Source organism: Cucumis melo, chromosome 7, assembly GCF_025177605.1.
Source record: "Cucumis melo cultivar AY chromosome 7, USDA_Cmelo_AY_1.0, whole genome shotgun sequence".
In the NCBI taxonomy this organism is placed as follows: Eukaryota; Viridiplantae; Streptophyta; class Magnoliopsida; order Cucurbitales; family Cucurbitaceae; genus Cucumis; species Cucumis melo.
Genome location: NC_066863.1, coordinates 25682747 through 25696815, shown reverse-complemented (window position 1 = coordinate 25696815; position 14069 = coordinate 25682747). Strand labels below are relative to the sequence as shown.

The 14069-nt window shown below is 28.4% G+C and overlaps 1 protein-coding gene across 1 annotated transcript; it reads left to right on the top strand.

Annotated features, from left to right (window-relative positions):
* The first annotated feature begins 8766 nt into the window (after positions 1-8766).
* Positions 8767-14069, top strand: LOC103494380 (cytochrome P450 90B1). The gene is made up of 8 exons (XM_008455515.3): positions 8767-9385; positions 9467-9791; positions 9903-10055; positions 10131-10382; positions 10451-10543; positions 10639-10717; positions 10999-11105; positions 13635-14069. The coding sequence occupies exons 1-8, from the start codon at positions 9177-9179 to the stop codon at positions 13878-13880; spliced, it is 1464 nt and encodes a 487-aa protein (XP_008453737.1). The 5' UTR covers positions 8767-9176; the 3' UTR covers positions 13881-14069.

Below are 14069 nucleotides of genomic sequence, written 5' to 3'. Positions count from 1 at the left end.
ATAAACTACCTAATTGAACCTTTTTATCTTTATCATTTTGGTTGACTAATTTGATTTTGTATTTTAGAAGGTCTCATTTGTACTACGAAGTCCTTTATAACAATATATAAATAAAACATTATTCTATTTTTTTGTTTTTGCTATTTTTATAAATAGAATAAAATTTTGCTATTTTTCAAAATAAACTTCATCTTTTACTACTTATCTCGTTGCCCCTATATATGTTTACTTGCATACATAGACACCGTGAAGGCTATGTTGACTCAACAGTTTTGTGCTGCGGTATATTGGATTATCTTCCACATTAATACAAATTTACAGTCGATCCATTTTTTGGGCACCAACAACTATCACATATCTACAACAACTGATTTCTACCTGACTTTTTTTTTTTTTTTTTAAAGACATCGGAAAATGTAATAAAATAAATAAAAAAATATTAGTTTTAGATTCTATCATCGATTAAAATGTATAAAAATCAACAAATTTTAAATATATTATTAATAGAATACAAAGTTTTCCTATATTTTATAAAAACTATCTATCAGAGCTCATGTTTATAAGAAAAGTATAGGGGAAAGTGAAAAAAGAGAGAGATAGAATGGAGTCTTATCAAATGGGGCTGTAAAGGGAGTTGTACCAAAGCAGACCAGAAGGCATGGTAGTTGGTTGGTTAGGTTGGGTTGGCCATTCACATTCCCCCACACCTTCAACTCTCTCTTTTCTCTCTCTATTAATACTTTTATTGTATGTCAAAATCCAACACACCACACAAACAAATAAGTTTATTTTTCTCAATGTTTGTATTGATCTTTTAACGAAAAATACAATTATTGTTTAACTAATTCTAATGAAAATTAATTCTGAGACACTAAATTTAAATAGTTGAAAGCAACTAAAATGGAACAAATTGCGTAAAGTGAGAGAGAGGAGTGATATAATAATTTTATAATTGAACAAAATTCGGAATTATATTTATTTTGGTTTGAAAAAGAAGAGGCCACGCCACACGTGTGGGTGCGGTATCTGGCGCTATCCCCCACGCCCTCTGTACCTCTGCCCTCACCCGCACGGGCGCTTCCTCTTTCTCCTTCACTCCTTTTTGCCTCTTCTTTTCTGCTTTCTTTAATAATACATTTTTTCTTTTTATCTTTTTAATTCAATTTCCCTTTTTTTCTTTTGCCAACCCACCGACGTTTTATTTTATTTTATTCCTTCAATTTTATATAATGTATTATTCTAATGTACATATGTCAACTATTCAATCCACCATCTACATTTTGAGAATACGAATTATAATATTTATCAAAATATATAAAAAACTCATGATATGTTATTATGAATTGCTCGTGATTTATAATAAATAGATGGCGATATTTTATCCCACCTTTAAATATATTTTTTTTGTAATTTTTTTCATTTGAAATAGTTTTTTCTTTTTTTTATATAAATTTTCTATAATACTTTATAGTTATTGTTGTCAACCTTTGATCTACGTTGTTTAACGAAAAGGTAAATTTTTATATTTTGAAATAGAGGTAAAAGGAAGCTTTGTTCGAGAAGGCACGTGTGAGAAAAGTGTGGTGGTTCCAAAGTTAACTATAAATTGTGAGATTACCATTGGTTTTCATAATTTTGTATAGGAAAGTCACGTCGTAGTTAAATTTTTTATGATAGGACACTTGCTATAACTTACGCTCATAGTATAGTATTAGTAAATGTAGCATAATGTAAAAAAAATTTAAAAACAAGATAAATCACATTAGTAATAAAAACACATCAACAACAAAATTTACCGTTGGTGGTGTTAAATTTATCTCCAATAGCCTTTATTATATTCACACACACTTAAAAGTGGTATTCATTACAATTATATATTTTGAATTTAAATCGGTTCTACTAGTCATGAAATTTACTTTCTCGTACTTGATAGATATTTAGCATTTAAGAAATAATAATAAAGAAAAATCAAAATGATATATATAATGACCATATTTAGCACAAGGAGGGATTATAGTTGTAGATATTTAATAGATAATTTTATAAATTTATGAATATTTTAAATATAAAAATAAAAGTTGGAAATTATGATAATTTAAAAAGGTTGGATCATGCAAGGTCAGAAATTGAGAGACTATACGTGAAAGAAAAAAGAAAGAGTGATGGGAGAAAGGAAAATGAGAAAGTAAGAGAATATAATAAAAACCATCATTCTTTTGTACAACATTACATCGTGTGAATAAAGAGTCAAAATGCTCAAAAGCAAAGTTGCAGGCCAAGTGTACACGCGACTAGTAATGATGTACGCACGTGGACATTATTATTGTTTTCCAAAAAACAAACCCCAAAACAGGGGACCAAAATCAATTCACCTCTCGACGTGCTAAAACTGGTCTACGTAAAACAGCATGAGCCGCTAAATTATGAACAACCCTATTATAATATCTAAAATAGATACTAAACATCATAAAAACTGATCGAGAACAAAAGAACACAAACTTTAATAGTATTAGCAACCACAGGGTGTTGGGTTGATTGAGCGTTTTGTTTCCATCATTTCGATCAAATTGCCCATCAATTGCAAGGAAATAAAAGGTGTATTTAAAATTTCTCTCTGTATATAAATTGCTTGGACCATCTCATGAAAAAGTTGCCATGCAAAAAACAAGAAAAAGAGAGAGAGAGAAAAAAAAAATTTAGACCTCACCATATCATTGTTAAAGAATATATTATATCGATTGTTGTATTGCTTCATTAATATTTTTATAATTTTAAAAAATATTATTATATACTTAATTATTATTATAAAATGGTTATCGATTACAATTATTTTATTTAAGTTAAAATATAATATCCCAAAAGAAAGAAATATAAATGGGTGTGTTTTAAAGGAAAGAATTTTGGGGCTGGCAATGGGAGAGAGCGGACCCTTATGTAATTGAGAGCTTATCGGCTTAAAGAGAAAAGGCGTTGGCTTCGTCCATAAAACCACTGTTGCCATACTGTTGCTTTCAATTATTTATTTATTACACTATTTATTATTATTATTAATATTATATTTGTGTTTAAAACCATTTCCAACTGTGTCATAAAGTGAACATTTGCCTAATTTGGGTATTAAGGGAACGGATATAAATTAATTGAGTTGAATAATATCTTAATTAATCACTTAAGTTATGATTAAGTTTGGTGGACGAAATAGATGTTAGGTGGAAAGAAAAATAAAAATAAAAGATACATTAATCACAAATACTAAATTAAGTAGTCCTTTTTAAAGTATTAAATATCACAATTCCAAAAGTACAATGAGATTTGAAACTAAGATTAATTAAGTTGCTTTTTATCGAGGACTATTCAACTAACAAAGAAATGCATGAAAGAGAGGGACCAATATTAAGTTTTGAAATATTCATGATCGATCATAGGACACATATTACAACGGTGTTAAAGTTTTCTTTTTCTTAACCCATATTATAGAGAATTAAACGTTTAATTTTGAGATTGATAGTACAAGTCGGTTGTTGCATATTAAAAATATATGTCGATTGAATTGGAAAATAAATTTGCCACTAAAATAACTAACAATTTTTAATATATATCACACAAATAACATAAAATCAAATAAAATTCGAGCCGGTTGAACTTAAGTAAAACCGTGCATGATTTACTACACATAGTGGGAGTTAATGGAGGTTTAAAAAGGATTATATATTATATGTGTGTGTTAATTTAAGATTGGAATTATGAAGGAGGTCGGCCTCCAATTCTCCATATTAACAACAACTTAAATGCCTGTGGGAAAAGTACTATTCAATCATGGACGTCCCCCTCTATCATTTATTAAAAAGATATACGAAAATCTCAAAATTTCCCATGTTTTTATTTAAGACACTAATTCTGTAAAACCATACAATTGACCAAATAATACATATACATATATGTATATGTATGTATATATCTATGTATTATATCACGTCCACGAAATATTAAAGAAAAATTATATATTTAAGTGTATATCTAATAACATTTAACTTTTATTTTGCGGAAAGACACAAGTAGTAATCTATCATGATATGTTATAAATTGATTGTAATATTCTACAAATATCTTGGTTCATTTGATTATATTTACAAACAATCCTTAATGTTATTAAATAATAATTTGATGATATCGTGATCTCAACCTCGAAATTTAAAAGTCAATTATTACTTTTCATATCGATGTTTATCTGCGTAAAATCAATAAAACTTGTTAAAAAGAAAAAAGAAAATTTGTTTTAAATGGAAAAATTGCTAATATATATATATATATATATATTAAGTGTAACAAAAATTCGCAATCTATCAATAATAGATTATTGTAAACTATCAATGTCTATCAACATTAATCAGCAGTATTTTGTTATATTTGTAAGTATTTTGGTTCATTTTGCTATCTTTGAAAACAAATATTGAAAAACATGATTTAACTATAAAATTAAAAAAGATCATAGTTTGTTTATTACCAAATTCAACAAAAGTTCAAGCTCTATCAATGAAAAAACACTTATAGAAGTTTGTTAATGTCTCTATTAGTGACATTGATAGTTCTATCAACGTCTATTAGTCATATTGATTGACAATAGATGTCTACCACGGTCTATCATTAATAGATTCCAAAATTTTATTATATTTTATAAATATTTTGATTCATTTTGCTATATTTAAAAGTAACACCCCTCGTTTTATAGCAACCCAAATTCTAACTTTTTCTTTCACATCTCAAATGAATCAACGTTTGTATAACTCTTTTATTTCCGATTCAAACCTTCTCCAATCTTCATATATGGCCAAGGACTAGAAATGAATCAAATGCTTTCGTACCGGAAATATTTGAAATTTGAAATTATAATAATCTAAATAACTACTTCCTTTTATTTAAAAAATTCAATTGTTAATTATAAAAATCGGAAAAGATTCACAATTTATTTACACTCTATAAAATAAATCTACTTAAAACATAAAATTTATTACACTTAATTTTTCTATAAAATGTAAATATTTTGTCAAATATTCTATTTTTAACGAATTTTCTATATTTTTAACCTCAAAGATTCGGTTATTTAATACTAAAATAAAGATATATTAAAATGACACAAATACTAAAACTCAGAACAATCATAAGCATAACTTATCATTTAAAAGATAAAAGAGAACAAAAGGAAAATTTAAAAGTTATTTATTTATTGTAAACTTTAATTTAATTTAATTTAATTTATTTTTAATACAATAGTAAAAGAAACCGAAGGTATTATATTTTTTTTGTTATAGCTAAAACGTTACATGTCAATTAAGTTACATTAGGGTGATACTTAACATTTAATTATAATAAATGGAGCAATGAGGAGGTTGAGGTCGGCTGCTAATATTTTTGGATATGTTTTAATGATTGAGAGGAAGCATGTAGAGATGAAATGGATGGTTGAAGGCAATCCATCACTAAGAGTGCAATATGGTGTTGTGTTTGGTACTATGTACCTATTTTGAATAGAAATATTGAATGTACTCACAATCTAATTTGGCCTTTTTTATTGACTTCTTTTTAATAAGGTCTAAATTAAATATACTTATGAAACATACCATAATTTGGGTCTATTATTGTTTGCTTTTTTGTTTGATTGAAATCCTCCTAACTATATTGTACGAAAATGTTTGGACATATTTGATAAAACCTTTGATATTGCAAAAATAGGCCTATAGCTAATTGATAATGATGGTCTCTTCGTTAACTTTATGTGTGTTTATCTGAAAAGAGAAGTAAAGTTGGGTCGAGTACTATTAGAGTTGAGTTGTTCGGTATTATTGAAGTTGAATTTGTTTAATCGTTCAAAATCAACTTTAATGATGTGAAATTTGCATTTAAAAGTTTGTGTTCGATACTAAAGGGGAGTTGTTTAGTACAACTTATTAAGTTGGTGGATTAAACACCCTCTTGTATATATAGTTTAGGTTTTTCTTCTTAACTAGTCTATCTGTGCATACAAATAGGCTACTCGTGCTATTGTACCTTAATTTGGCATCCTTTAGACGATGTATTTTATACTTGCAATTGGTTATTGATTATTTCATTTTATTTCACTAAAAAAGTCACAATGTTAGAAAAATTATAATATAGTAATATTTCAACTTTAACTTTTTTTTTTTAAATCGCGTGTATTTAAATTTTAATAAATTGAAAATATTTTTTATTTTTATTAAGACATCTTATAATTTTTTAAGTAAAAATTTATTGAAAATGCTTCCTTTAAAGAGTTGTAGAAAAATATTGCACATAAAAAAAAAAAGGGTAAAAAAATATCTCTTGTGAATCTCAATTCGATGCTTATGGAAAATTTTTAAAGGACCGAAAGCTAGACAAGAACAAAATAGTCTAACTTTAATATCAAAATGAGCATAGTCCAAATAACAAACATGTTATTAACCATAAGATCTTTAATTTAAAATTTTTCTACCGCCCATTTCTATTTTTTTAAAACAAAAATTTTAACGTATTTAACTAACTCAATTCAACCATTGGAATATAACATTATTTGCAATCTATTTCATCAATATACCACGTCATATTATACAAAAGTTTTCTAGTAAATTACCTTATCAACTGTCATATTCCATCAATCAATAAGTGATGTAGAAAAACAACTAACAATCCAAATTCCTTATTCAAAACTTTCAAATATAAAAATAAAATTCATTTCTAAGTACTACCCTTTTCTTTTTGTCTTTGAATTTCTATGGGTGAAAATAAAACACAAACCGTATCGAACCGAGTTTAATTTTTTAAATATTTATGTCTCGTTTAACTATGATTTATATCATTTTTAAATATTGTAGTTTAATTCATTAATCAAATTTTAAAAAACAAAAACAACTTTGATTTGAGTTTTAAATTATTAGTAGAAGTTAAGACCGAAAGCATTGATTATAGATTCAAATTTTAAAAACCAATAACTAAAAACAAAATAGTTGCTGAAAAAATTAATTTGTACTTAATACTAACTAAACTATATTCAAAATATAGAGTAATCATTAACATGTATTTTTAAAATTAATCATTTTCATGTGGTTTTTTGGGTTTAGATAATTCTTTTGAACACCGTGAGTTACTTAAATCGACCTACCTAGAGGAGATGAACCAATCGCCTTTCTAACTAGTTTCCTTTTTTGAAAATAACTAAGCTCCTAACTTGAGTAACAAGTGTCAATAAGACCCATCTTTAAGCCATATTTAGAGATAAAATCTTCTAAAATCTTTTGTATTATGTTTATTTGGACGTGGACATAACCCTTTAAACTAAATAAAGAAAAATATTTTAGGTGATAAAAACTTTTGTAAATATTTATAAATATGATAAAATGTCACCATTGATAGATTGTAATGAACTTTTGTAAATATTTATAAATATGATAAAATGTCACCATTGATAGATTGTTATGAACTTTTGTAAATATTTATAAATATGATAAAATGTCACCATTGATAGATTGTTATGAACTTTTGTAAACATTTATAAATATGATAAAATGTCACCATTGATAGATTGTTATGCTTTGTTCATAAGGAATAGATATAGATATATATGGTAATTTATCAACTTAATTTATTGTAAATATACTCATATTTTATAGATTTTTTTTTATTAAGTTAATTTCACATTCCTTTTTAAGCATTATTTTTAACTTAAAATGTCAAGTCAACTTTTAAAATAAAAGAATAGTTAAAATTATTTTAAATTTATTTAAAACATTCAAAAACCAAATGTACAAATGTATGATACTTGAAGACCAAAAAAATATACTTTTCTTTGATCAATAAAAATATAAATTTCCATTCTTAAATTTAGGAGGTTATACAAATGTCAATAATAAAATAATAATAATAAATGTTTTAAACGATAAAAGTATAATATTTTTTTATAAATATAGCAAAATATCATAGTTCATCGACGATAGATTACAATGGAGTGCTATATAGATTTATTGCGATATAGATAGTAGTCTATCGAGGATAGAAAGCAAAATTTTGCTCAAATGCATTATATTTTAGAACCAAAATAATATTTTTTTTCTTCATAGAAATATAAATTTACATTATAAAACATCGGAGTTTATGCTAATGTAATTAAAATATTAATGATTAGAAATTATTTTAAATGATAAAATTGATAATTTTTTTACAAATAGACTACTATCTAAATTTACTGTGTAGATAGAAAGTAAATTTTTGCTATATTTGTGAATATTTTTGTTCATTTGATATATTTGAAAGAAAAAATTATCTTAAATAAAAAAGTTGAATTTTTCTTTATAAATACAACAAAATTCCATAGTCAAGCACTAATAGATATCGATAAATATCTATTAGTATCTATCATTAACATTTTGCTACATTTGTAAATCTTTTGATTTATTTTATTATATTTGAAAAATACTCACCATATTAACTATTATATCAATTTAGTGTGCGTTTAAAAGTAATAGTGGGGATATCGATTTTAGAAAAAGAAATTTATGTACAATTGATATTGTAAAAAAAAATTGATTTATAAACCATCAAATTTATGTTGGGTATCAAGCTCTTAATAATGATTTTCACATATTTGTCATTGATTTTAAATTATTATATTTGGTTATAAAGGTTAATTTGAAGTTGTTAGGTATATTTTTGATTTGAAAAATAGTTAGGATAAATATCCATTAGAAAATATATATAATAGCTAAGAAATTGAACTAAGTAAGCATTTTGAGAGCAATGGATAGAAATTCAGGTAACAAAAATCACTTATTGAACATCCAATACAAATACAATACAAGTAGTTTGAGTTTAAACTTATAGAAGCTAAATCGAAATTTCCATTTTAGAGCTAAAACAATCAGAGTTGAGAGAAGCTTATAAAAGGAAGCTCATCGTCTTTACAAAAGTTTCTCAATTTTCCATTTTCCCCTTTTCCAAATCTCTCTGTTTCTTCTCCAGCTTCCTTCTTCCTCGATTCTCTCAACCCCTATGTCTGATTCCATTTTTCTGTAGACAGAGAAAAAGAAAAAGAAAAAGAAAAAAAAAACCCCAAAAGTAACAAACCACCATTGATTCAAGTTCATCGAGAAACTCAATTCAAAATTAAACTTCTCATCACATTCACCATGTTCCACACAGAGCTTTTACTCTGTTTTCTCCCTTCTATTTTAGCTCTCTTCCTCTTCCTCATTCTCCTCAAACGAAAGAGAAATGCCGTCCATCTTGATCTCCCCCCCGGCAGTATGGGTTGGCCGTTTCTTGGCGAGACCATCGGTTATCTCCGGCCCTATTCCGCTACCACCATCGGAGCTTTCATGGAGAATCACATCAGGAGGTTTAGGAAACAAAATCTCTCAACTCTCTGTTTTTTACTCTGTTCTTAGTTTGTTGTTTTGGTGAATCTTTTAACATGCAGATATGGTAAAGTGTATAAGTCGAACTTGTTCGGAGAGCCGACGGTGGTGTCGGCCGATGCCGGACTGAATCGATATATTCTGCAAAACGAAGGGCGGTTGTTTGAATGTAGCTATCCGCGGAGTATCGGTGGGATCCTAGGGAAATGGTCGATGCTGGTTACCGTCGGCGACATGCACCGGGATATGAGAATGATATCCTTGAATTTTCTCTGTCAGAGTAGGCTTAAGAATAATCTGTTGAAGGAAGTTGAGAACCAGACGCTTCTTGTTCTTCGTTCTTGGAAAGATTCTTCCACGTTTTTGGCGCAGGACGAAGCCAAAAAGGTACGGATAACGGATTTTGATTCGGTTTGTTCGTTTGTTCGTTTTTTTAAAATATGATTACCATTCTTATTTGATCGATGATGAAATTGGAGATTCGATTTGTTTTTGTAGTTCACTTTTAATTTAATGGCGAAACATATCATGAGTTTGGATCCATGGAAGTTGGAAACAGAGATGTTGAAGAAGGAGTATGTGACTTTCATGAAAGGAGTGATTTCTCCGCCGCTGAATCTTCCCGGAACGCCGTACAGACGAGCTCTTAAGGTAATCGGAAATACTAATTTCGCAATTGCACAACGGTTTTTTGAGGAGTTTGAACATAGAGTTTCGATTTTCCAGTCTCGGTCGACGATCTTGAAGTTCATCGAACGGAAAATGGAGGAACGGAAGTTTAAAATGGAAGCCGACGGCGGTGAGTTCCAGGATGATGATCTACTCGGTTGGGCATTGAAGCACTCAAATCTCTCAACGGAGCAAATCCTCGACCTAATTCTTAGTTTGCTGTTCGCCGGCCACGAAACTTCTTCAGTCGCCATAGCTTTAGCCATCTTCTTCCTCTCCGGCAGTCCAGCTGCCGTTCAACAGTTGACAGTAAGTCACCGAAAAAGTTTCCCAACGCCGATTCCCCCTTGTCCTCTCTGATTTCGTTCAAATTACAGGAAGAACACCTGGAAATCGCCAGAGGCAAAAAGCGATTGGGAAAAACAGATTTGGATTGGGAAGATTACAAGAAAATGGAATTCACGCAAAGTGTAATGAATAATTCCTAGAAGTTCAATTCGATTTAATTCAACGTTCTAATTCTGAAATTTTAAATTGAAATTTGTAAATTTTATTTTGGATTTAGGTGATTAACGAAACGCTTCGTCTTGGAAACGTCGTGAGATTTCTTCATAGAAAGGCACTGAAGGATGTACGGTACAGAGGTAAGAATTTAAATAAATAAGCTTAAAAAAAAAGGGGAAAAAAAAAGAGTTAAAAAGCTGTTTGGCTTGACGGAAAATGACCGGGAAAATATAATTTTATAAGTTCGAATGAATTATTTAGGTAAAAAAATTCTAAAAATATTTAAAAATATATCAAAGTAGTTTTTATTACGACAAAGATAGTTGTCTCTTTTTTTTTAAAAAAAATATTTTAGTTGATTTTTCTATATTTAAAAACAACTCAATTATTTATTTATTGTTTTGTGGGAATTTTGAAAAAGGTTATTTCATTCCACGTGGATGGAAAGTGCTTCCTGTGATTTCTTCAGCTCATTTGGATCCTCTAGTTTTTGACCAACCTCATCACTTTAATCCATGGAGATGGCAGGTTTGTTTGTTTGTTTGTTTTTTTAACCTTCAATTACTATTTTAGTCTTTGCATAGATCTTTGAGGAAAATACACATTTATAATAATACTAATTATGGTTTCTAAAACTTAAGTCTCTGAACTTTGGGGGAAAAAAAGAAGTACAAGATAGTTTAGATGTAATTAACATTTATTACTTTATATGTAATTAACATGTCATGCACTACTTTAGTAGTTTCTTTTTTAAAAAGTACTACTTCATTGAGTGAATTAAAAAATGAAATATTTAGAAAAATGTTGCCTTTTTAGTTCATTTGTTGAGTTTTTGAAGAGGTGTGGTGACATTTTAAAATGGAAAAGTAATTTTAATGGAATAATTCAAAGCCTTTTAAAAATTAGTTTAAGGGTGTGTTTGAATAAAACATATCTTCAAATGTTAAAATTAAAAAATGAGTTATTTTGAAAAAAATTAGGATGTTTAACTACAATTGAAAAAACTGTATTTTAAACAGTTTTTTTTTTTGAGAAATTGTTTTAATAAAAATAATTCTTTTTTGAAAACATTTCTTAGTTGAGAGATTAATGGTTGTTTTTAGTATTAATGACATAAAATTTGTATGGTTGATTAAGAAGTTAAAAGCCAAAATATCAGTTATATGTAGTCCAAACCATAATGTCTTATATGTTAATGTCTTTCGCAAACTTTTTTTTATTCATTTGTTTATTATGTTTATTTGGATGTTACCTTGTGATTTGTTTTTCGTTTATGTCAATATTTTTAAAAACACTTATTTGGATTTAGACATCTCCTTAGGAGAAAAATGGTATTTCTATTTGGATACAAATCTCTTCTTAGGCTATACAATTTATTGAAGACAATGATAAATAAAAGTTTTTGAGTAGAACATGATGTGACACATCAAGTGATCCCTAAAAGGAAGGGCATGGTAGGGTTTGTAGGCTCTTTTGAGATATACAATGCTATTTTTTATTTTGAGACGTTGCATTTAGATGATTATTTTGGGAGAATAAGCCATTATATTATGTAGTAGGTTGGTACATCCAATAATTTTTTGAATTTGTTAGAATCATTTAGTAGCCATTTGATTTTTTTTTCTTCTGAAAATTAAATCTCGATGTACTAATTTCATTTATTAATTTTTATGTTTCTCTGTCTACATTTTAGGTGTTTCCTAATAAAAGTAAAAATTTGAAAATTAAAATAAATAGTTTTCAGAAGCTTGTTTTAGTTTTTGAAAATTACTATGAATGCAATTGTTTCTATAGGAAATGTGAACTTCATGATTAAAAAATTAAGCCCACCTGTTAAAAGTAAATATCATAGCAATTCCTTTGATTAGAATATAAACTATTGATCAAGAGTTTGAGGTTTGATTTTTCATCCTACATATTGTTAGCGTCAATACATACGCATCATATATTAACTTTTTTTTCCCTTTAATAAAATATCATCAGCTTATTCTTTCCTTTATTTTCTTTAGTAATAAGCGAAGTATAATTATTTGAAGTGTTGATCTTGAAATAATGAATACATGTCAATTATCACTTAGCCATGCTCATTTATGGCTGTTTTGTAGTCATTATACTTTAGTATGATTTGATATTTAACACTTACATAAATGGTGAAAATGGTGAAATTAATAGTTGTGGAAATTGGAAATTGTACTGAAAGAGTGAAATGGGAAAGAACATTATAATTTAGGGGGAGAGTGGGGGGCCAAGTAGATATGATCAGGCTTATTGGGTTGAGATGATTAGAACCCCATGTGGATGGTGGGACACTCCCTTGCACGTGCACTGGTGCCTTTTTCTCTTCTGGATTTATGCACAAACCTGGTCCCTCCCCATCCCCATATATATATTTTCCTTCCCCTCCATGCCTTTCCCCCTTTTTAAAATACCCTACTACTCATTCAACTTTCCCAATCCCATTTGCCTTTTTCCTTCTCTTCATTTTCTACACATTTTTTCATCCGGTATCTTCGTGTCGGTCAAGACCCGTACCCACTGTCGTGATTGCATTTAATCAATGCTTGAGGGTGTATGATATCGTATCTAATCTAACTTTGATATTTTGAATCTAGTACTAGAAATCAAATGAAAAGCTTAAGTCCCATTTGTTAACCATTTCTGTCAGGTTTGATAGTTATTTTCATTTTTTGTTTCTACTTTTTGAAAGTTAAGTATGTTTGAGTACAAATTTCATAGTCAGTGGTAATTTAAGCGTTTTCTTTTAATCAAACTATAGAATAGTAGAAATAAGGCTGTTGATTCTATGAGGGCTATATAGGTGAGGATAGAAATATAGGTTGGTTACCTTTTTACCTTTTGTTTTACTGTTGAACCTCTTTATTATTCTCATCTTTTGTTGTTTTTGCCAAGATATCATTAAAATCTTGTCAAATCAACCAAATAAATTTTCAAGATAATCACCCTCTAACTTCATTCCATACCTAGCTTCATAAATTACATCATAGCTTGTATAATTAAGTTCTAACCTTTCAATTTAACTGTCTTATATGGATACAGCAAATGAATGGATCGTCATTGGGTATCCCGAGCACGACAATAACCAATAATTTCATGCCGTTTGGCGGAGGACCGCGATTATGTACTGGCTCAGAACTAGCAAAGCTTGAAATGGCCATTTTTATCCATCACTTGGTTTTGAACTACCAATGGGAATTGGTAGGTTCAGATCAAGCTTTTGCTTACCCTTTTGTTGATTTCCCTAAAGGTCTACCAATCAGAGTCCGCCATCGCACACTCGTGTAATTCTCTCGACTTCCTTGATTCTACCCTCCAGATTTTAGAGGTTGAAAACAAATCATTAAAACATGGTTAGTAATATTCTTTATTTACTAGGAATCATTCCATAAGCTCTACTACATTGTTAAATGTATATTAAACAAGTCATTCGGTAATTATTGAAATATATAAGATGGTTTTTCTTCTGTTGTAAAA